This window comes from Neomonachus schauinslandi, chromosome 13, assembly GCF_002201575.2.
Source record: "Neomonachus schauinslandi chromosome 13, ASM220157v2, whole genome shotgun sequence".
Taxonomy (NCBI): Eukaryota; Metazoa; Chordata; class Mammalia; order Carnivora; family Phocidae; genus Neomonachus; species Neomonachus schauinslandi.
The window spans coordinates 17039467-17063917 of NC_058415.1; the positions used below are offsets into that span (position 1 = coordinate 17039467).

The 24451-nt window shown below is 41.4% G+C and overlaps 1 protein-coding gene across 1 annotated transcript in view; it reads left to right on the forward strand.

Annotated features, from left to right (window-relative positions):
- The window catches only part of OSTF1 (osteoclast stimulating factor 1), a 53629-nt gene extending 31834 nt beyond the window's left edge, over positions 1 to 21795 (forward strand). The window contains exons 3-10 of the mRNA XM_021689367.1: positions 703 to 753; positions 3995 to 4058; positions 5740 to 5793; positions 8018 to 8125; positions 9043 to 9092; positions 12194 to 12272; positions 15077 to 15175; positions 21177 to 21795. Coding sequence (XP_021545042.1) covers positions 703 to 753; positions 3995 to 4058; positions 5740 to 5793; positions 8018 to 8125; positions 9043 to 9092; positions 12194 to 12272; positions 15077 to 15175; positions 21177 to 21235 — 564 coding nt within the window. The 3' untranslated portion in view covers positions 21236 to 21795. The remainder of the gene's footprint in view (positions 1 to 702; positions 754 to 3994; positions 4059 to 5739; positions 5794 to 8017; positions 8126 to 9042; positions 9093 to 12193; positions 12273 to 15076; positions 15176 to 21176) is intronic.
- Positions 21796 to 24451: the final 2656 nt, after the last annotated feature.

The window sequence follows — 24451 nt, forward strand, 5'->3', positions numbered from 1 at the left end:
TTTGCAGGACATTTGGCTGGTACAACCTGGAGTGCATATTGTCTGTATCATCAGCTAACCCCTGAGAGCTGCTTATGGTCTGGATGTTCTGAGTTACTGCTACCCATTTTCCCGCTCTTTAGCCTTATTAATGGTTGAATTATGTATTAACTATCCTTATATATGAAATGTTCATTCTCTCTGATCATGAAAAGATAGGATAGTTGTTTTCTCAAAATAAGCAGGTAGTAGATGTTGACATGAAAGTATTTAAGGATTGAAGCCTAATCCTTTAGACAAGAGCCAAACTCCTGGCTGTTTTTCATGGTTTTAAATTCTAGACATTTATCCTTTTACGAAAAAATGTACATCACCTTTTAGAATTTTTACAAGAAAGTAGTTTTATTAATATTCTGTTTTGATAGAGAAATGCCTTGCTTTCATTGTGGAAGAATATAAGATGTGTGCGTAGGGGGAAATTCTTATATGTTACGTATGCAACTCTTTGAAGTCCATAATGGGAAAAATTCAGCTTTCTAAACATAACGTTAGTTTGTCAGTAATGTTTCATTATGTGGTCTGTGTGCAGATTTAAGTATCTAAAAACCACATTGTCTGTAAGGTACTTTAGGATTTGAAATTCATATAATTATTAGCGTCATCATTATATTCTAATTCATGAAAAATCACATGAAGTCAAACTGTATATATTTTTTCTTTCAGCCAGATGAATTGTACTTTGAGGAAGGTGATATTATCTACATTACTGACATGGTAAGCTCAGCTAATATTTTGTAATCCTACATATGAACTAAAGATACATAAGGCTATTTTGTATAGCTGTAACATTGTACAGTATTTAAATGTTTATCTGTATAGAAATACGTATGCCCAGTTTGTTCATTTTAGCACAATTTGTAATAATAGCACAAAATTAGAAGTAGCCCTATGTCCACCTATAAGAAGATAGTTGAGTAAGTTTTGGTATAGCTACAAATAGAGTATTATGCATTTATAAAAAGGAATGAGGAATATCTCTAAATGCTATTATGGAGTAATTTAAGTGAAAAAATGCAAGGTAAAAAAAAGCGTGAACAGTATGCCTTATTTACCTAAGAGATGTTATATGTATAACTGTTTTCTTCAGTTTAAAACAAAAAGTCAAAAGAGGAATCATCGAATAAAATTTTAAAAAATAGTTTCTTCTATGTGAGGGAAGGGAAATAGGGTAGAGGGAACATGGAATAAAGACTTTTAAAAAAATTACACCTTGTTTTGGAGATCTGACTTTGGAGTCATGTAAACTTTTGCATAGTTATAAAATTAAATGGTAAAAAAGCAATCCCTGAAATTTAAAAGCAGAATGAATCAAATGAAATTAATTGTATCCCAGGTAATTGGCATAACCATACAGAAAGGAACTGTTCCAAGTGACCTTAAAACTCAGCAGTTAGACCGAACATCTCCAGTAGAATATACATGAAGGATAAAAAGGACTGGCAAGAAAAATAACTGTAACCTGGTTTTAATTATCATCTTGTAGCAGAAGCCTTGGCATTGCTCTGCTGAGATTGTTGCATGTGTGTTATGGTTGAGAGCAAATGAGTCATTAGGTCAGTGATCCTGACAACTGGGATTTTCAGCCTGCAAGAAAAGATACACGGGGGCGCCTGGGTGGCTCAGATGGTTAAGCGTCTGCCTTCGGCTCAGGTCATGATCTCAGGGTCTTGGGATCGAGTCCCGCATCGGGCTCCCTGCTCTGCTGGAAGCCTGCTTCTCCCTCTGCCTCTCTCTCTCTCTCTCTCTCTCTCTCTCGGTCTCTCATGAATAAATAAATAAAATCTTTAAAAAAAAAAAAGAAAAGAAAAGATACACGGATGTAAGATCAATGAGGTTAAATAAAAACCCCATAGCTCTGCATCTGTATTGCAAGTATGTTGTATTTTATCTACAATAAAATAAAAACATGTCCTGCTCTGTCCTTTGAAAAGGCCTAGGAAAAAAAAATGAGCGACCCAATAATAATGTATTATTTTGCACTCAAAGGAACAAGGCTCTGTTGAGAAATACATGTTACCAGGTTGGGGGCAGCAAAGGTACCAGATAATCTGAGAACACTGTGTTATTAGAAAGCAAGGAAGCCTCCAGAGACAACGAGGGTCACAGTAGAAAGACAGGACCGAAGCTGAAGAGGCTGCCACTAGTCAAAGATAGGACAATTTGAACAGTCAATTAGGGCAACACTCCCCAAGGATTGAAGCACATTTTCTATGTTTAAATCCATGAGCTGCCAATAATACTTCAAAAAACCCAAACATCGTTCTTCACCCTGAGCGGATGCTAGGGAACCAATGTTTTATTCTGACAACTTCAGTTAAGGAAAATAATGAGCATTGATTCTGCCTTTTCTCTATGAACTTCATCTCTGGGTAACCTGAGAGTTGATGAGGGAGAATTTTTCTTTAGAGAGATATTCTGATTGTTTAAGTGAAAAAGGAATGATAGAATGTCACCATTTTGCAGCCCCCAGGAAATAATGGAGAGACCACCAGACATTATGTGTCTCCTGATGGAAGAAATCAATACTACAATAGTCTTGCCCAGAAAACTGAATCTGAATCTAATTAAGCCTCTAGAACTAACAACCAATTTATAGGCAGTAGGGGGAACAGAGGAACACATTTTTGGTAACACAGATGCAACAGGCAAAATCCAGACTATTTGAAACTCAGCAGAACAAATAAACTGGTTTCTTCAACAAATACACTAAGCAACAAGCGTATTAAGAAGGAATGAAAAAAAAATGGAGGGAAACCTATATACTAAAAGAGACCAAAGAGGCAAATCAGTTAGTCATATTGTAGGGCCCTTATTTGGATTCTAAATTGTGGGACAACTGGAAAATTTTAATAGTGGTCTAGATATTTGATGATATTAAGGAATTATTGAAATAAATTTTAAGTTATGATAATGGTTTTATGTCTTTGGAAAAAATCCTGATCTTTCAGAAATACATACTGAAATATGTACAGTGTCTACAGTTCATTTCAAGATAATCTGAGAGGGAGGGAGGTTGTGGGTTATATATATGAAACAGCTGGCCATGAGTAAATAATTTATGCAGGTGGGAGATGAGTTCATGTAGGTTCATTATCCTGTTTTTTCCTACTTTTTATAGCTTTGACTTTTTCTAAAATAAAGTTATCCCAAAAATGAAGCTAAAATAAAGAGATCTTTAGGAAAAAAAAATCTCCAGGATGCCTGGGTGGCTCAGTTGGTTAAGCGTCTGCCTTCAGCTCAGGTCATGATCCCGGGGTCCTGGGATCGAGCCCTGCGTCGGGCTCCTTGCTCAGCAGGGAGCTGCTTCTCCCTCTGCCTGCCACTTCCCCTGCTTGGGTTCTCTGTGTCTGACAAATAAAAGAAAATCTTTAAAAAGAAAAAAGAAATCTTCAAGCTAAGAGAAATTAGACTCTGGACAAAAAAATTCTATGGATAGTTTAAAATTCTGTGGATTGTTTTCTTCCGTTTCATAGGATCTCTGATGTGTGTGGTTGTTGAGGTTCTGTGATGAAGTGTATTGTGTGTGTGGCAGGCCAGTGTGGGTATATTTGTACGTTAATGATAGGGGGAACGGACATCCATAACGAGGGGGTGAGGAAACTTGATGGTTGTGACCAGGGCTGATGGACAGTCTGTAGAACAGGTGAAGTCCCTGAGCCAGATGGGTTTGTTTGTTCTTTTTTTTTTTTTTTAAAGATTTTATTTATTTATTTGAGAGAGAGAGTGAGAGAGGCAGAATGAGCAGGGCAGGGGCAAAGGGAGAGGGAGAAGTAGGCTTTCTGCTGAGCAGGGAGCCCGATGTGGGACTCGATCCCAGGACCCTGGGATCATGACCCGAGCAGAAGGCAGACACTTAACCGACTGAACCACCCAGGCGCCCTGAGCCAGATGGTTTTAAAAGTGATCGAACGTAAACTGGTTTTGGTGCCACTTAATCTAACTCTTCTTTCACTAGAGTGATACCAATTGGTGGAAAGGTACCTCCAAAGGCAGGACTGGACTCATCCCAAGCAACTATGGTAAGCATGGCTGTGGTGGTTATCACTTTGTTTCTACTGTGTGGACTTTCAATTTCCTGGTTCCTGAAGCCTTTCTGCTTGCTGCCGGGGCTGAGAAATCAATGGAGTCATTGCCGGTATAGGACATTTTGTACTCCATGAATCTCTCCGTAATAAAAGGGGAATGGGCACTGGAGGTACTTGAACTTGATTCTTTGGCTTAAGAAAATGCATTGTAGCACGCTTGATAGAACCCCAGGTTTCCAAAGAAATGCTTATGGCTTTCCTTTATCCAGCTCTTAGAATGTTTTTTTTTCTTTTCTTTTGCTGTTAAACCAAATCTCAGATGGTTTCTTAGCCTAGCCCTTTCTTTGGTGATGAAGTGACCTTGCCTTGTTAATTCACGTCTGGGACAGTTATGTTCATTAAATGGGTATCCAGGCCGTTTGAGGAGCTTGAGTAGTGAGAGGTGGCCTCTGTCATGAAGCCACTTCTGGTTGGAAGAGGGACAAACAGACCAAGTACTTCTGTAGAGAACAGCAAAGTAGAGTAAAAAGAGCACAGGATTGGCAAACAGGGTTTTAATCCTTTTTCTTCCACTTCTTAATCACAGGGGACTTTAGTGAAGGCACTTAACCGCTGTCCCTGGGACTGTTTCCCCATCGGTGTAATAAGAGGCTTGATTTCAGTCACTTCCAAAAATTCCTTTTGACGTCAGCATTAGATGAATCCCTAGACCAATGGGGCTGGCGTCAGGCACCAGTTCCAACCACCGGCACAGGACTTAGAAAATTGCAAGGAAGGGACTGCTGCAAAGTTCCTAGGAGAGCAAAGAGGGGGAGGGGAAGGGAGGGGGAAGTGAGAGCTGAGGTCTGGGGCCCCACGTAGGGGCCCCGCTTGCCCTGATCTAAAGGTGATGCCGTTCTGGGTTAAAAAAAAGACTTGAAACATTTCTACGTTCCTCTAACCTTTGCACTCCATTTCTAGCCAGTCACAGACAGTGAGCATGTAAAATGTTCCCCTGTTGCTTTGCATCTCCAGTAGCCAAGGGAGTGTCCAGTTACAGCTCTTTATGGCGGGAGGGGTTGGGTCTGACATCTGTTTTGAACCGCAGTCTTCATGTGGTCACTCCTGCTGATTCTGGGACAGCAGAGAACACACCTTCCTCAGAGGCAGGTAGAGATGCTGCTTGCCCTCTGTAAATATGGGAAGCAAACCGTTTCCCCCTCGTGCATGCCCCCCACGTGCACACACACAAGGGAAACAATTATTTTCAGCCGTCTTCAAAGTAGGGTGTTTTTACAGAATGTAAAAATGAACATTGAATGTTTTCCTTCACATTTTTGTGACTCAGTTTATGACATACTTGAGTATACTGGTATGCAGGGCACAGATCTCTTTGCTTCTGCTTATACTTCCACTTAATTACTATGTGTGGCTTTTGTTTATACTCCAGTTAATTGCTGTGGTGTTGCCTTATTGCTTAGCTTGGTTTCATTTAGCAAATAATTCAGCTTCTTTTAAAGCAGGAAGCATCAGTTTGATTTTCTGCTGTTTTTTTTTTTTTAAATCCACACTAAAAGGCCTGCCGTGTGGTGGAAGGCCCTGGCATTCGGGAAGCCGGGGGACTGCGAAGTGGCTTCAGTGAGTCATTGGGGTGGCACTCTCAACATTGGCTTTGCTCTTTTTCTTTTCAATCTAGTGGCTGAGCAGGCAGAATCCATTGACAATCCATTGCATGAAGCCGCAAAAAGAGGTAGGTGTGATTGTTTTTGATTGAGATACCCAGGAGTAAAACACACAGATCTTAATTATATAGTTTGATGACTTTTGACAGGTGTATACACCTATGTCACCGACGTCCAGATCAAGATCTAGAACACTTCTGTCTTCCCAGAAAGTTCCCGTTCCAGTTAAATCCCCGCCTCCCCCCAGAGGCGATCTCTGTTCTGCCTTCTCTCACCCTCGAGAGAGAAAATGTGATTAAAATGTTTTTTTTATTTCCTTAAGTAAGCTCTACACCCCAGTGTGGGGTTCGAACTCACAACCCTGAGATCAGGCATCGCATGCTGTACCAGCTGAGCCGGCCAGGCACCCCTATGATTTTAAAATTTTAAATGTCAGCCACCAGACACTTTTGAGTAGTTTACTTACCTTGTGCTCAGTGGCAGGTGGAAAGACATTGCCTGTGGTTCCCAGAGCTCGACCTCTGGCAAGGGGAGAGATGTGTGTAAGAGATCGTTACAAGGTGGTGTCAGAAAAACAACAATTGAAGTATGTTTAAGTCAAGCAGGTTATAGAGGCCACGACGAGTAACTAGACGGCAGGAGGGTGGAGGCCTCTTGTGGGACTAACGTGGGAGAGTGTTGTTATAGTGCAGGTGTGTGGGGTGATGGTGAAGTTGGGGAGGGAGGGAGCGAAAGGGGTGGGCCTCGGACCTGGGACTTTATCCCATACATCAGTGGTTTCCCCCTCAAACCCTGGGATATTTGGCAATGCCTGACTGTTGACTTGGGGATGCTCCTGGCACCTTTTGGGTAGTAGATGCTGGGGACATAGCTACGGGACACAGGTCAGCCCCACAACAAAGAATTCTCCAGTCCCGCCATTGACAGGGCCGCTTTGAGAAGCCGTGCTGTGGACATGGGGAGTTTTTATAAGGCCTCAAGGAGCTCTCTTTCATTCTATTCCAGATCTTTTTGAAACGTGAATGTAGAAAAGGAAATTATTTTTTTAGAATGGTGCATAGGTAGAACTACTAAGCTGACATTTAAAAAATCATTAGTACCTGAAACTAATATTACACTATATGTTTGATAACTGGAATTTATTTATTTATTTATTTAAAGATTTTATTTATTTATTTGACAGAGAGAGACACAGTGAGAGAGGGAACACAAGCAGGGGGAGTGGGAGAGGGAGAAGCAGGCTTCCCGCAGAGCAGGGAGCCTGATGCGGGACTCGATCCCAGGACCCTGGGATCATGACTTGAGCTGAAGGCAGACGCATAACGACTGAGCCACCCAGGGGCCCCGATGACTGGAATTTAAGTAAAAGCTTGAAACTAAAGAACAAAGTGATTTGCAAATTAGTTATTTGGGGCATTCGCCAGAGGATTTTAAATTACTAGTTATATTTAACTGTGAGAGCAACAGCTCTGAGCAGGTTATTTTGTGTTTATTTCCTTATTTTCTTATCAGAACTGAAAGTACATTTTAATATGAAAATGAGTAGTATGTACTTGTTCTTAGGTTTGACTGTTTTCCCCCAAGTTCTAGGATTTCACAAAGGAAAAAATTACATGTATGTATTTTTTACAGAGTCAGACAACCATAAGTAGACTCATTTAGGCAACTCTTCCCATTAACCGACCATTAAAAATTGATGCACAGCCCCACAGAGCTTACTCGTATTTTGTCACTTACATCCATGCACGTCAGCATGTATGTGTGGCCAGTCAGTATGTACCATAGACTGAATGCTTGCATCCCCTCAAGATTCAGATGTTGAAACCTAACCCCAGTACGGTGGCGTTTGGAGGTAGGGCCTTTGGTGGGCTCTGCCCTCGTGAATGGAACCAGTACCGGTGGAGACCCCGGGGAGCTCCCCTGCTCTTTCTGTCCAAGGGGTGGAAAGACAGTGTCCACGAACCAGGAAGCAGGCTCTTACCGGACACTGAATCTGCCGGCACCTTGACTCTGGACTTCCCAGAACGGTGACAAATAATTTGTGCTGTTTAAGCCTTTCCTACCCTCCCGCAACCCCAAGTTGTTGTTAATGCTTTTCATTAATATAGTGGAAGCGAAAATGTACCATAATGAATGCATTACTGGGCAGGTCTTCATTTCAGACATGCTGACGAATCCATTCTAGATGGGAATTTATGGAGGATGCAATGGATTCCAAAGCAAAGCAAAGCAAAACAAAACAAAACACCAAACCCTTTTTCTCGTGTTTTTATAAATGTGAAATTTTTTCAGGCAACTTGAGCTGGTTGAGAGAGTGTTTGGACAACCGAGTCGGCGTTAATGGTTTGGACAAAGCTGGAAGCACCGCCCTCTACTGGGCCTGCCACGGGGGGCATAAAGGTATGTCTTCTGTGTGTTGTCCTCAGAGTCCACATTCCTGACACGGTGCTCCACAGAGAGATGATGGATTTACAGAAATGAAAAAAGAGATGATTCTTTTCAAGTCCTTTAGAACATGGGCCAGAAGCCTTGTGAAGCAGGAGGCAGAATGCTCTCTTCGTGGACCTCTCTCACTTGAAAGACTGGAAACTTCCTTTCCTCTCCTGGGCTCAGAAAGGTGACAGGAAAACAATAGTCATGTAAAAACAAACCCCACAATCTAATCTTACAGAAGAAAGGGGCAGGAGTGACTCCTCCAGCTTAGCTTTTCCCAAGATACGCTTTCGTGATGTACATTTTAAGTTGAATGCACGCTGTTCGATGTAGGAGAAAGACGGCATTTGCTTAAGTTAGTGATCGTTGGTAACCTTAGTTATAATCCAGTTATAATCAATAATATGACAAGTGGAATTTCTAGGTCTGTTTCAGCCTGACCAAATATCAGCCACACCCATTTACCTCTCCCTATGACATACACGCAAAACAGACACCACAATCAGAAACAGAACATCCAGCAGATTAAATAGCAGAGCCAAAGGAAAGTTTCTGGCCATTCCCCAAAAGGAAGCCGATCTTATTTTAGCTCATAAACACAGATTAGTTAAATGAATATAAAGGGCATAGCAAATGTAGAGAGTTCTATAGTGATTGCCCCGTGTCAAAATGCAAAAACCAGATTATTTGGAAGCAACTTTTCCCTAGATAATTCTACTTTTTAGGTTCTTAAGTCTTGTACTTACATAAATTCAAAAAATTTTGTTACACGGATGTTCTTGAAGATTGTTCTGAAGAACCCTCTCTTTTAAAACTATTATGCCTAGTCTTGTCAGCCGTTTCCTTTTTATTCTTAAAGAATATCTTTCCTCTTTGAATTTCAGACATAGTGGAAATGCTGTTTACTCAACCAAACATTGAACTGAACCAACAGGTAAGATCGTTTATGCGGAAGTCGGTGGTCATAACACACCTGCGTTGTTCTGTAGGTGCAGCTTATGGGCATGCAAAGTCCTGTCTTTGTGCCTTGAAGTGACCTTTTCCCATTTAGTATCTTTCATACAATTTTTAATCAAAATACTACAAATAGTTAAAAAGTTTCTATTGTACGGAAGTCCAAATTGCATAAAGCCCAAAATGCCTACCGTACTCCTTCCTTCTCACTCACTCCTTTCGGCTCTTAGCTCTTTCCTCTCGCCTTCATGTTACTAAGGAAGATGCCTACAGAGCTGTCTCCTAAGTCATCATCTTCAGAAATGTTTCGGTGTCCTTTCTGAAGGTTCCAGCTTACCACTTCCCCCAGTCTCATCTGCCGGCTCTGAACCTTTGCTTCTCTGGTCCTCCCCCACGTAGCCTATCAGAGTTTCCGGTTATGGTACTCTCCAGTGCTTACAAGTATTAAGGCTATTTAAATATTGCTCACCTTTTGTGTCATTTTTGTTTCTGGACTTACTTTTATTTAGCTGGCTTTTGGTTTTTTATCTTGCTGGAGACTTCCACACTGTTTCATGTTCTCTTGACATACTTCTTCATAATGTAGAAGGTAACTGCTTTCTCCACCCCCACCCCGCCCCCACCAGAATGGTACTGGTACTTCCCGAAGTCCTCATCCTCATTCTCTGATCTGAGCAGCTTTGTCTCTGCTGCCCTTTGCTCTCTTCCTGGGAAGCCTTACCTTCCCCTCCCTTCTATGGTGTGTCTTCACTTGTCTGCATCCTGTGGCTGCCATCCTGTTGTTGAAGAACATCTTCAAATAGATTCCTAAGAAAGGGGACCAAGGGATTGATGATGTGGCTGACAAAATTGAAGGCTGAAAATGATTTCCCTTAGAATTTTGCAGGCAGGACTCTAGGGTATTCAGTTTTTAGGATTGCTTTTGAGAGGTTTGATGCCATTTTGATTCCCATTCTTTTGTGATCTGCTTTTTCTCTTGCTCAGAATTGTTACTCTGACCGTGGTGTTCTGAAATTTCACCACAATGTGCTTTACAGTGGGTCTCTTCCCAGTAACGATGGTGGACTCTTTCAGCCTGGAAAAATATTGTCTGTTGTTTCTTTTCCAGTTTTTACTGACCATTGTCTTTGTTCTTTGGTTCTGGAATGCCCGTTCATAGTGAGGTAGGACCTCTTAACATTGAAGCTCCAGTTATTTTAGTTTTTCTCAGAGATTTTCTTACCTTTATGTTGGTTACCTTTTTAATTCCTTAATGTCCAGTGTAAGTTTTCTATTGCAGTGTAATAAAAAACCACAAACTCAGCAGCTTAAAATGACATCATTTGCCTTATACTTTCTGTAGATAGGCCGGAATTCTGGGTGCAGCACAGCTGGGTTCTCTGCTGAGTCTCATGGGCTGGAATCAAGGGATTAGCTGGACTGGGTTCTCATCTGGAGCTCAGATCCTGTTCCAGGCTTACTCAGGTTTGTCCGGATTATTGAGTTTCTTGCACCTGTAGTACTCTGACCTGCAGCTTTCAGAGATCACCCCTCTTCATAGACATTTCGCAACATGGCTATTTGCTTTCTTCTTTAAAGCGAGTAGGAGATTGTGTCTCTGAAGCTGTACCTTGGGGAAAGGGCCCACCTGATTAGGCCAGGCCCACCTGGTATAATCTCCCTTTTGATGAACTCAACATCAACTGATTAGAAACCTAATTATGGGAGTGATATCCCATTATATTCCTTAGTCTCACCCACACTCAAGGTGGAAGAATTCTTCAGGGGGTTGATCCTAGGGGGCAGGAGTCTTGGGCACCATCTTAGAATTCTGTCCACTATAAGCTCTTTCTTTTACTCTGATTATTACTTTTAAGTAGCATCTTTTCTTGTTCCATTATGCTCTTTCATGTTATATCTCAGATCTATTAATTACAGCTTTTTAGAACATTTTCTGCCATTAACTGTACTGTGTCTTTCCCCTCTGAGATCCATTAATTTTGTTTTTATCCTTTCTCAAACAATGGAGGCTTTCCTAGTACCTAGTATTTCCAAATACCTAGTATCTTTGTCTATCCATTCATGTTGAAGTGTGATAGACGTTCTGCATGCTTATGGGGCTTCTCCATAGGGTGAAGTAAGGTCCTAGCTGTTTCGCTGGGTGATATCCAGCTGTCAGTGTGAATACCCTCTCCCTCTTCCACATGTGGGGCTGTTCAGCTTCACCAGAGAACCATCCTCCAGCCTCCTGCCCGGGGGGTAGATGCTAGACGTTGCACTGGGGTAGTGGGGTAGGTGAAGGCAGCTTACTGCTCAGATTGTTGGTTTTCAAGCTCACCCACTGCTTTTAGCTCCTGGCCTCATTGCCACCTTCCTTGTACCTCTAAGTTCCACGCGCTTGGAAACGGTCTGGTTAATTTCTTTTTTTTTTTTTAAAGATTTTATTTATTCATTTGAGACAAAGAGATACAGAGAGAGAGAGAGAAAGCATGAGCAGGGAGAGAGGCAGAGGCAGAGGGGGAAGCAGGCTCCTCGCTGAGCCAGGAGCCTGATGTGGGGCTCGATCCCAGGACCCCGGCATCATGACCTGAGCTGAAGGTAGACGCTTAACCATCTGAGCCACCCAGGCGCCCCGGTCTGGTTAATTTCTTGACAGAGTAATTCTGCCATCTGCGTGGGGTCACCTGACAGCCAGGAGAGAGGAAGGTGATCTAATTACTTCCATAAACACTTTCACCCAGTCCTCTTGTTTTCGCTCCCATGCCTCATGCCCGCTCCAGTGTCTCCAGGCATCTCCAATTGCTTAATTCATGCGAGGTTTCTGCAGGCACAGATCTGCTTGCTTCCTCCTGGTGTCTCCCTCTGCAGGCATCTGCAGCTCTGCTGGTGCTCTGCCAGGTCGGTCTCTGCTTCTCCGTCCCATCCCCTCCCCCCAGGTGACTCTTCTGTCGTCTCCTGAGTCTCCTTTCTCTCTTTGGAATTTTATACAATTTCATGACTTGTCCTCATTGTAAGGTTACTCAGAGTAAACCTGAATTCGTGCATATTTTCAGTCCACTCTCTATTTTTAAAATGCTGCTTTCTCTTTTTAAATCACCGTAGAACAAGTTGGGAGACACAGCTTTGCATGCTGCTGCCTGGAAGGGTTATGCAGATATTGTCCAGTTGCTTCTGGAAAAAGGTAAAGCATGTGCCCAGTTTATCGAGCCTTTGCGTACTCTGGAAAAATAGGCTACATTCAATTACATTATTTGAAATAGTAGGAAGAATAATAGGCTCTGTGTTTTGAAAGTGGAGTTTTAACTTTCACTCTGTCTGTATCACAGGGTTGTTACAGTAAGCTGAAATTACAGAATTGTGGTGATTTGTGTGAAGTTTTTAGTTTTAAATTGAAAGCTTGGTAAGCTTTAAGATTACATCTATTCCTTTTAGAACTTGTTTATTGTATATTTCTGCAGGATTAAAGGGCCTTAGAAGAAAGGTGTGCGTGTGTGTGTGTGTGTGTGTGTGCATGCATGCGTGTGCGGAGAAGATCCTATCAGAAAGCTGTATGGGTAAAGTTGCTGAGCCCCTTTTCACACAGGAAAGTCTTGATAGATAAGAACTCAAGCTGTAGCTATAACCTCCTACTTTGAGCTGAGCAGGTGCTAGATGTATGAAGAATGAGAAGATACCTCGATTCCCTATCTCTGTACAAGTCAGAGGGGACAGTGAAATTGTGGACTGACTATCCATCCATCCACTTGTCCTGCAGATACTAATTAAGCCTTACAGAGGGCCAAGCATATCCCCTATACTGTACCCTGGTCCAAAGGCTATAATACAAGTTGCTTGAGTCCCAAGGTGTCATATGGATGCACTGTCATTAGGGACCCTCAGAGCAATGTTGTGGGATATATGAAGGGAAATGTTACTAATTTAAAGTGTGTTGAGGACGTAAACCTCAGGTATAAAAAAGATCAGACAGCATGAGGACCACTGTAGCGCCCCCTAAAGGTTATGCCGAGAACTGCGCCGTACCGCTGGGGCTTCTGAGCTGGTGAAACGAGCCCAGTCCAAACTGAGATGTGCTGCAAGTGTAAAATGCACATCGAATGTCAGAGACTTCGTGAAAAAAGATGTAAAGCATCACAATTCTTTTTATTTATTTATTTATTTAAAGATTTTAGTTATTTATTTGACAGGCAGAGCACAAGCAGGGGGAGCAGCAGAAGGAGAGGGAGAAGCAGGCTCCTCACTGAGCAAGGAGCCCGATGCGGGGCTCGATCCCAGGACCCTGGGATCATGACCTGAGCTGGAGGCAGACGCTTAACCGCTGAGCCACCCAGGCGCCCCACAACAATTCTTATGTTGGTTCTATGATAGACCTGTCACATTTTGGGTATACTGGGTTAAAGAAAACGTATTATGAAAATGAATTCCTCTTTTTGAAAACATGGCCACTAGAAAATCTGAAATGACATATATGGCTCAAATTATATTTCTCTTGGGTAGCACTGGTGGAGAGGGACACAGGAAATGGTTGTTTCTTCTCTTGCATTGCTGGCTCTGGACATTTCCTGTCCTGACAGAAATCATGTACATGAGTTCTAAAGTGTAATTTAATGTAAGATACGATTAGTCACAGAACTCTTAACCCTCAGGACTCTCGTTTTACCTGTAGCGCAAGGAGAAAATGAGGTTTCTATAGATCCTTCGCTATGGGTAGATCTAAACCTGCTCACGAGGGAGATTTTTATACACAGTTGCCATATTCCTAATTAAACACACCAGCCTTTCTTTACTCAAATATTTTTGTGCCTTTGAGTCTCATTACATTTATTTTTTTGTTTATGGAAGAGGATGTGGTTACAAAGAAAATGGCACTCTCCTATACTGTGGTAGAAAGTGTAAATTGGTAAAGCCTTCTTGGAAAGTAATCTGACAGTAGCTAGCAGAATTAAAAATGGGCATATCCTCACATTCCAGCGTCACTTCTAGAAAACCACACATCAGAAAGATGTTGTTCAAGGAGGTTTACAGCAATATTGTTTGTGATAAAGGAACAGCCTAAGTGCCCCTCAATAGGGGGGTGATTAAATAAATTTTGCAGTGTCCACAAAATTGAATACTTACAAATGTTTAAATAGGTCGAGTTATAAGGATGTGTATTAATAAGGAATGGTATTAAGGAATACCATTATGTATTGTTAGGTTAAAAAAATCAATTTACAGACCAATATATGTGGTATGATTTTGTGTATATATACATATATGTCTGTGAATGCATTCATGCACCCGAGGGAGGTGAGGATTGATGCCTGCTTGCTGGGAATGGTTTCCTGTGGACAAGCTAGAGGAAGGGGAAGGGAAGGGTTGAGTTGGGGGATGAAAAGGGACGTATGCTTCTGTTTAGCATACTTCTATATTTTTGAATCTTTAACAATGAAAATGGACTCATGAATTCTGATACAATTTTTACCACAGTGAAGACGAGGAAAAAAAGCAAGTTGAAGATGGGCTGCGGGAACAATGGATTGCCTCTAGGTTTTATTGTGTTACTCTTCTGCTAATTTGCACAGGAGTATACTTACAGATACAAAATATTAATCCCCTCAGGCACAAGCCACGTGGTATTTTCTCAGGAAGCAACGGGTATATTACATTGAATCTCCAAAAACTGGTGCCAAGACATGTTGGAGTCTAACTGACTCAGGATTCAGCTCCGGGAGAGTCAACTCCCCACTGAAAACTCACGTGCGGTATTCTGAGGACTTGAAAGGAAAGGCTGTATTTTAATGGTGCCTAATTATCAGGAGTACAGCGGCAACTCCCTGATTAAAGATGCCAAGTGGGCTTTTACTGTTCTGAAAAAGCTGACTTCAGGGCCAGAGTGGTTCCCTAGTTAGTTTGGCCCAAAGTGATGAGTTTTGGTGGAAGGAAGATTGTCTGCTACTCTAGATTCTTCAGAAACACCTGATGTGCTTTTCTTGTATTGGGGGAAAGGTGCGAGAACAGACTTAAGAAACAATGAGAAGAAGCTGGCCCTGGACATGGCTACGAATGCCGCCTGCGCATCTCTCCTGAAAAAGAAACAGGGCACAGGTATTTGGCTTTAATTCTTCTTTCTCCTCTGGCACCATCATGACCAAGGTTTATCATCTTAGACCTGGGAAAAAAATTTTTCTCAGGAAACTCTTCATGTGGTTCTGAAGTACGTTTTATCTCCTTGGTCTAATGTGGAACGTTCACCATAGAAGAAATACCTTCATGCAAACAAGTCGAAGAGACATTGAGCTTTTAGTATTTTTTGTATGTTCCCTTTGTTCCTTACAATTAAGTTGTAATCACCTTGCTTTCCAGTAGAGCGCTTATCAGAGAGCCATGGTCTCTGTATCCTCGTTTCAGATAAGTTTTTACCAGTGGTTATCTCTAAATATATTTTTCAATTAAGCACTGAAGAGCTCCAGGGTTATATTTTATTTCTATTTTAAATGGGAGTATCAGTAAACTATAATCAGAATTATTCTAGCCTTGGTAAACAATTTGATGTTTACTTATAGATTCTGGGGTGGTTTTTAAAGGTAAAGTTTAGGTATACATCCTTAAAGATAAAAATATCTGTTGGTGTGGGAGAATAGGTTTGAAAGAAAAAATTAAAAGTTTGTGTGGTTGTTTCGAAAAGGTGTTAAAGAAAAGGTGTTAAACGCATTTACATCCGTCATGATTACTATTCAGAGACTGGCTGTTTATTGGACCTCTCAGTGCGTAACCTGCATGAGTGATTCCCTTTGAAAGAAATGCTGGGAGGGGGCGCTTTAACCCTTCTTCCCATTCCCCTGTTCTATCTCTCCCTTTGATCTGCCTCAGCCTCCTGGCCCACGAGGAACCCAGAGGTAGAAAAAAGAAAAGTAGGAGGTGATTTGGTTGGAGGGCACATTCGATCTCCCCCTCTCCCCGCAAGGCTTATTCTATTTTTATCTTATGCTTGGCACTCTAAAGCCACTTTGAAGGAGAAGCCAATGATTGATACGTCTTTTCCACCATTTTCTAGAATGGAAACCAGTATAACGGAGAACTCCCTTTTCACAAGTCTTTATTTAGCATTGCTACTCATCATTCCAACCCTTCTTAGTATTGCTTTAGAGTCTAAAGTTTAGACTGGTCCATGCTGGTGGAGAACTACCGAAACAACTTTTGAGACATTTCCAGTATTGAGGCTAAGTGCATTTGTTTCCATTTTAAGCTGAGGGTAATATCACTCTCAGAGTTCTGAGCTTGTGTAATAAGGTACTGATTTCTGTTTTCATCATTTGACTTACATTCCCATTAATTTTTGAACCCTTGGAAAGCTTTTCTCTTCCTTAGCTAAGTACCTTTTGTTTTATGAGAAGAGGCAATGTTATTTTGTCCTGTAGCCCAGTTCCAGCAGAAGCAACAAAATAAAGTCAGTCCCCTGGTTTCCTACTTTAGTCAATCAAAAATAGCAAACAGTCCCTCTCTGGTCATGACTCACCAAGGGAGCTGCCCAGAATTATCCTCCTTGTCCATCACCAGATCCTTATCATAGCCCTCCTCACGATTCTGCTGTTCCTTTTATTCTTTACTCCAGATAGGTCTTTGTTCCAGATTTTTATTTCTTTTAACTTCAGTTCAGATATAGTGTAAACCGGGGCGCCTGGGTGGCTCAGATGGTTAAGTGTCTGCCTTCAGCTCAGGTCATGATCCCAGCGTCCTAGGATCCCAGGGTCCTCCGCGGGAAGCCTGCTTCTCCCTCTCCCACTCCCTCTGCTTGTGTTCCCTCTTTCGCTGTGTCTCTCTCTGTCAAATAAATAAATAAAATCTTTAAAAAAAAAAAACAAAACAGATATAGTGTAAACCATTAAACCATTAAGCAGCTTGGGTTCCTTAATTATTTAAGCCATGAATGCTCCCTGGTAGGCTGGTGTTTCTGCAAAGTAATTACTCATGCATAGATGGATTGAGGGTCTGATACACGCATGAGAAAATATTTACCAGCTGAGTGGTGCTCCCTAGCAATCCTACATTTTGATTGAGAAGCCATATATGTAGCTATGAGGGAGAGATACTTTTACTTGGTATGTATCTCCACCTTCCTGCTGCCTTGGTTGGTTCCGGAAGTCGGACTATGGCCTAACTTCCTTTTTCTGCCACTGACTTCCTGTTGCTGTATAGGTCCCTTCAGAATGCCCTTACCATGGAGTAGGACTTCTTATGAGCTGAAGGTTATCAGAGACTCATGTATACTATAAGCTTGATCATGGTAGACAAGGAAAATACCACACTTGCCTCAGACCCCAGAGAGCTGTACCCAGAACCCTCCACATGAGCAGTAGGAGCTGGGGGAGGCAGGTGGCAAACTGTTCTTTTTCCACTCACCTTTCTACAGTCTTTGTAGAATAGAGCTGGGCGGTAGGTCTCTTTTTCTCTGTTCATGCTCAGTGTCTTTAGTCTACTTTCCTAAATTTGTATTGATTAGATAATGGACTTGTTAATGAGGTAATCATTAATTACCTGGGGGCTTGGCACACGGAGGCAAGAAATGAATTTTCATATTTCAGTTTTCATGTTACCTTTTTTCCTCTCTTTTTTCTTGCTTCATTCCGCAGTCGTCCAGTAAAATGTTTCAATTTGTATTGTGATCCTAGTTGGAATCAGTTGAATATTGGGCCATATAGCTAATTATCAGCACAAACTCTGCCTGGAAAAAGTATATTCTGATGTTGTTGCCCACTTTTAAAAGCACATCTTGGATTTTTTATAGAGAAAAAACAAGTCACATTTTGTAGTTACCTTGAAGGATAACTTTGGGATATGAGTTTGGGGCCAGGGTTCAGCCCCACCTTGAGGGTTCCACCCTTTAAATTCTTTTTCCAGGGTCGGCTCCATAGCTCAGGGGTTAGAGCACTGGTCTTGTAAATTCTTTTTCCAGTTTTTACAAATTGGGGTATAATTTATATTAATTAAATATATAAATCCTAAGTTTACATCTTGATGTGTGTGTGTGTTTTTTTTTTAACTGTGCCTCCCACCTGCCACAACGCAGATCAAGGTAGAGAACATTTTCCCTACCCCAGAAGGCCCCTCCATCTCCTCCCCTGCTCTCACCATAGACTGGTTTTGCCTGTGCTTGAACTTTGATATAAATGGAATCAAACAGTATGTACTTTTTTGTGTCTAACTTCTTTTCACTTAATACTCTGTCTGTGAGATGTATTCAGGTGACTGTGTCTGTCTTTCTACCATTTATTTATTGTTTGTTTGTCTTAAGTGCTGGTGGTTGATTTGGAATGTGCAAATCCAGGTCAGTGACACTGAGGAGAAATGGAAGTGAGGTAGGGGAGAAGGGGATGCACCGCTAGGAGATACATTATTATAATGGCCGTGGCCCAGGATGAGCTGTGAAGAGCTATAGCACCTCAGCACTTGGCCATGTGAGAAGTTTCCAGAGAAACTGTGCCTGAGAGCAATCCATGAAAGGAAGAAAGGAGAAGGAATTTATTTGCCTGGATCATTCCTGTCTCTTGATTTCCTCTCAGCAAAGGTTGCACCATGGCGAGTCATCTCCTGCTAACAGGAGAAACGAGGTTGAAATAAGGGGCAGAAGAGGCGATGGAAGGACAAAGAATATCTCAAATGGCAAAACATAGGATCGTAGTAACAAAGTAGAGTAGGAAAGAGCTTTGCTATTGTCTTTTTGTCTTTAGCTCAAAAAGCTGCTTTTCCTAAGTTTACAGCCAGTCCTGAAGTTCATGGGTGTGTGTGGGATAGGACAAAATATATTCCGCCCAGGTCTCCAGAATTCTCATAAGGAGGATGGACACGAATACGGACAACCTGGAGACTTCTAGGAGTTTGGAAGCTGCTGTGAAATCATTGAAGTTTGCCTCTGTTCTGCTTATATCCATTTGTTCTTTCATCTTTCCTTCTCGTAGAAGATAAATCCATTTCTACCTCCCTTGTACCGACTCTCCCTGTCCCTTCCTTTTTCTCAATAATTCTAAATTTGTAAAGATAATGACTGAAAAAACTATAGTATCATCAGCATACGTAAAATTAATAATGCCTTCATATCATCAAAAAAATCTTGTCATTGTCAAATGCCCTTTTTTCTCATACATGTTTGTTTATGCTTTGTTTACTTATCTGTTTACTTATTTGTTTATAGTTTAAGTCAGGTTCTGAATGAGGTCAGGCTCTGATTGGTAGATATATCTCTTAAATCATTGCTTCCTCTCCCTCTCCCTTGCTAGCCTGGCGATTTACTTATTAAAGAAGCTGGGTCAGTTTTCCTGAATTTCCCAGTCTAGACATTGCATATGTGCATCCCCATGGTGCTGTTTGTCATGTTCCTCTTTCCTCTGTGTTTTTGTCAGTTGGTGTTAGATCTAGAGCTTTGATTAGATTTTACCTTTTATCTATCTATAAGGGGTAGAGGGAAAAATATTTCATGAAGAAAGTTGTGTTGTTTCATCAGAGGCACAGAATATCTGTTTGTCACTTGTCCTGTGACTTTAGCATTCATTGATAATCATTGTCTAGATCCACTATTTCATGAACAGTTGCAAAATGGTGATATTTGAATTCTGTCAGTTCTTTCTCAGTTATTAGCCAGGAACATTCTGTAAAAAAAAAAAAATTTCCTTTCATCCATGGTTTGATTACTCAGAGGTAATAGTTTGTCCAGTAGGGGCAGAATAAAGGCTTGATTTTTGTCCTTTGTTAATGAGTTTTCAGAATAAGGTACAGGTTCCCTATTATTCTCCAAAGAGGACTGGTGAATTCTCTTTGGTGTGTGTTGAAATATGTGCTGTGTTTCAATCCATTATATTTAGTATCCTTATTTTTTTTTAAAGATTTTATTTATTTATCTGACAGAGAGAGAGAGCGTGAACACAAGCAGGGGAAGCTGCAGAGGGAGAGGGAGAAGCAGGCTCCCCGCTGAGCAGGGAGCCTGATATGGGGCTCGATCCCAGGACCCTGAGGTCATGACCTGAGCCGAAGGCAGACACTTAACCGACTGAGCCACCCAGGCGCCCCTAGTGTCCTTATTGATAGTCCCTCTTTGGCTAGTGGAGGCCTCTTCAGGTTGGACCGTGAATCTTTTTAAAATGACGCTCTCTCTGATAGCATCCTTGTTTTATGGTATGACAGGCGGTTCCAGGTACATCTTTTACATTTTCTGCCCCAGACTTGGAATCAGTCATATCTCTAGTGCGCACAGGGATATAGTATTTAGAGACCATGGTAATATACATTTATTAAGCTTTAACTGTGCTTATAACTTGGATTTCAGTTTCCCCCCTAAAATGATGCTTCACGTAACCTGTTGCTATTATAGGCATTTAACTAGACAGTTGAATAGATGAACAGTTAAAGATCAGATGCCTTCGGGGCACCTGGGTGGCTCAGTCGTTAAGCGTCTGCCTTCGGCTCAGGTCATGATCTGAGGGTCCTGGGATAGAGCCCCGCATTGGGCTCCCTGCCCGGCGGGAAGCCTGCTTCTCCCTCTCCCACTCCCCCTGCTTAAAGGAAAAAAAAAAGATCAGATGCCTTCTTTTTGAACCCTGTTCAAGCCTGATTTAACATATGCTGGGGTTCGGTTCTTTCCGTTTCACACTTTATTTCATTGCCTTCAGGGAAGGGCCGCGCAGGCTGTCGACCGAAGCCACGTGCGTGTCCTTGACACTGGGAGAGGAGATTGGAAGTACAGTGCTCAGAGTGGAGGGCCTTCCCATGTGTTCCATGCTGGTCATGGTGCATGGGGCTGGTTGCATTTTGTGCAGGAGAGACTAATGGTACCTTAGCACCATGTGCTTTATTTCATTTCATTTATTTATTTATTTAGTTTTGCATGTCTAGAGAACGTGCAGACAGCTGTATTTGTCAGCCTCTGTGGCAACAAATACTGAGCAGCTAGGCAGGAAAGCAAAAGTTGAAGATCCTTGGGGGAAGTACTATCCCAGGGTCTGAGGAAAGATTACAGTTTGTTGAGCTATCAGGAGCTCTGAAAGTGAAAACAAAATCTGAGCAATTTGTAATTTCTCTGTTTTGCTCTCCCTCCCCCCGCCCCCATTCCGTTTAGATGCTGTTCGAACATTAAGCAATGCCGAGGAGTATCTTGATGATGAAGACTCCGATTAATTCCCTTCTGGAGCTTTGAGAGCTAAAACGTCTGTTGTTTTTGCCATTCCAAAACCTTTGTCTTTGCCAGAAGAGTGTTGGTAACTGTTTTTTGTCTTTTTTTTTAAGTCTTTATGAACATGGGAGTATTGCACTGTGTTTGAGTAGAACGTGTAAATGGGTAGGTTTTCACCTTCAGTTTGCCAATAAGTGACTGGATACTTTGCTGTATAAAGTACATTTTTGTTCACTAGAGTAGAACAAGAAGAGATTATTTCTATTTATCAAGTTAAAGGAATTAAAAAAGTTTTTTTCTTTAAAAAAATCAGAATGGTTTTTTTTGTTTTGTTTTGTTTTTTTAGTTCTTTACCTCAAGGATTGAAATATTTTGGATGGATTTTTCAAGGGGAAAATGCTTGTTATAATAATGAACCAAAAGACTTAACAGAAAATCGTCAGCTATTCTGACAAAAATAAACATTTTAAGAGACTGTGTTCCTTTTGTCTGTTTTTGTGGTATCACTATTTGCTGGTAAATAAAGCTCTTTATATTTAGGTAAAGGCTGATTTTATTTTTTAAGTTGTATTTCATATTCATTAGCACAAAGGAATCGTAATAGCCACATTTCTATCCAACTTTATATATTTGCTTTTATTAAAGTCAAGACAATAATCATTGAGAAGATGCATTTATAATGAAATATATAACTTCAGTAATTATTAGACTTTCAGTTTTATCTCTAAGGTTATACATAGTGTGAAGAAATCCAGCAACCCATTACAGTCTGCTTATGGTCTGAAAGATTTAAAAAACTGATTTCCTTATCATGGAAGATGTCATCGTTTTCTATAATGGAGTAGCCAGGAGCCATGAAATTTTTTTGTGTTCAGCTTTTTACTTTGATAGCATTTGTTTTCCCAGAGCATAGCTCTAGCTTGTAACAATTCAAATTCTTTTGCTAAAACATCAATTAATATTGCAGGGAGCCTTCTGTAATACTGAAGTGACCCACGATTCGAGATTCCAATTCTAATTTTGTCATCGCTGTTGGCATTTGCCTAGATTCCAGGCCCTCGTCTCAGAACCATATTTTGTAAGAAGACTTCGATGCTAATTTCAAAAAACACACTGTGCAGAGAAGAAAATGTTTGAAGAAGGAAGTGGGTTAGCTCAGGAAATGAATAACTGCCACCGTAAGAGTTTTCTGTCTGTGAATGCTTTTTTTTCCTTTGTGGGTGCCTTGAGGAAGGGTGTCCTGAGAAGCCTGTTCGAGGGCTTTCTGATACCCCAATCGAATTTTAATAGAAAGAAGTCTGTATAAGTAGCGACAGCAGGGGATGAGCACAAAATCTGAAATTGATATCCTCAAAATAAATACATTTACAAAACTTGAGTTAAGCATTTGTATTTCTTCATAAGCATAAACTTTATGAAGTTATGAAATCCTTGTTGAAACTACATCTTTTTGAACCACAGAACCTTTAAGGATTCATTCTTTATTTTTTATTTTATTTTATTTTATTTTTTTTTAAAGATTTTATTTATTTATTTGACAGAGACACAGAGCAGGAACACAAGCAGGGGGAGTGGGAGAGGGAGAAGCAGGCTTCCCGCCGAGCAGGGAGCCCGATGCGGGGCTCGATCCCAGGACCCTGGGATCATGACCTGAGCTGAAGACAGACGCTTAACGACCGAGCCACCCAGGCGCCCCTAATTTTTTTTTTAGAGGGGGAGAGCACGAGCGGGGGGCAGAGAGGAGCAAAGGGAGAGAGAGAATCTTAAGCAGGCTCCATGCTCAGCACAGAGCCCCACACAGGGCTCGATCTCATGACCCTGAGATCATAACCTGAGTTGAAATCAAGAGTCAGATGCCCAACTGACTGAGCCACCCAGGCGCCCCTAGGGTTCTTTCTTTAAAATGGGGTTTGTGTGGGGCTCCTGGCTGGCTCAGTTGGAAAAGTGTGACTCTTGATCTTGGGGTTGTAAGTTTGAGCCCCACATTGGGTGTCAAGATTGCTTAAAAATAAAATCTTTAAAATGAAATGATAAAATAAAATATGGGGTTTGTGCCTTAACAAAAAGCTTTTGGAAATCTCTGACTTTTTGTTCTTGCGTACTTTGGGCCTGGGGTGATTAGGATAGGTGCCAACAAAACACTTTTAATTTTTTCACATGGGCAGAGATAATAACAGTTTGCATGAATATAGATAATTTTTATGAAAATGCCTTGTGCTCGGGAGCCTGGGTGGCTCAGTTGGTTAAGCGACTGCCTTCAGCTCAGGTCATGATCCCAGGGTCCTGGGATCGAGTCCCGCATCGGGCTCCCTGCTCTGCAGGGAGCCTGCTTCTCCTTCTCCCACACCCCCTGCTTGTGTTCCCTCTCTCGCTGTGTCTCTCTCTGTCAAATAAATAAATAAAATCTTAAAAAAAAAAAAAAAAGAAAATGCCTTGTGCTCGATGTGGGCATTTTATTTATGTCCTTGAGGAAAAGAAGAGTGAGTGGCTTCACCGACATTGCTTTTAACATTATTGAGATTATGAAGATTCTAGAAAGTTGGCCAACCAGAATTCTTGGGGGTGGAGGGTGGACTTAGGTATATGCATGAATTGCTGGTGAAACGAAATTTGGTGAAACAAAAAAAGGACAGTGCATTTTGCTGTGGTTGAAACTCCATGGGAAAATTGACTTTTGGTGCTTGTTTATTCAGCCTTGCCGATCTGAGCTTTTTCAGAGATGTTGAATGCTGAACTCAGCAACAAAAATCAGTTCTAAGAACGTGTCACCCCTCTTGATTCTGTGCAGAGGAGAGCTTTGTTTATGTTCTGGAAATGACTTTGGAAACCTGAGCTTTCTGACAGTCCCTGTGGCCTGAACTCCTTCCCAGTCCATTGTGTGCTTTAGATAGAAAATGGCTCTCAGCCCATGGGGTGGTGAGATGGACCAGCTTTAGGCCCAGTAGCCTCATACAAAGACCAGCTTTTATCAGTTTCCCATTTTAGTTTCCTTTCTGGGACTGGTCTGTGGCAAATTATTTGAGCTGCTATGCATTCCATTTGTCAATTTCTGTATTTCTCTGGTGAGCCCCCCCCCCCCAGTTGTTTTTTTTTTTTCAATAGCGTGGCCATGTTGTCACCCAAAAGGAAATGTTGAACAAAGCGGTAGTGACCCTCTTTTTTCTTAATCTTAAAAACCAAATTGGAAATAATGCTGAAAACGAAATCTCAGATAATTTTAG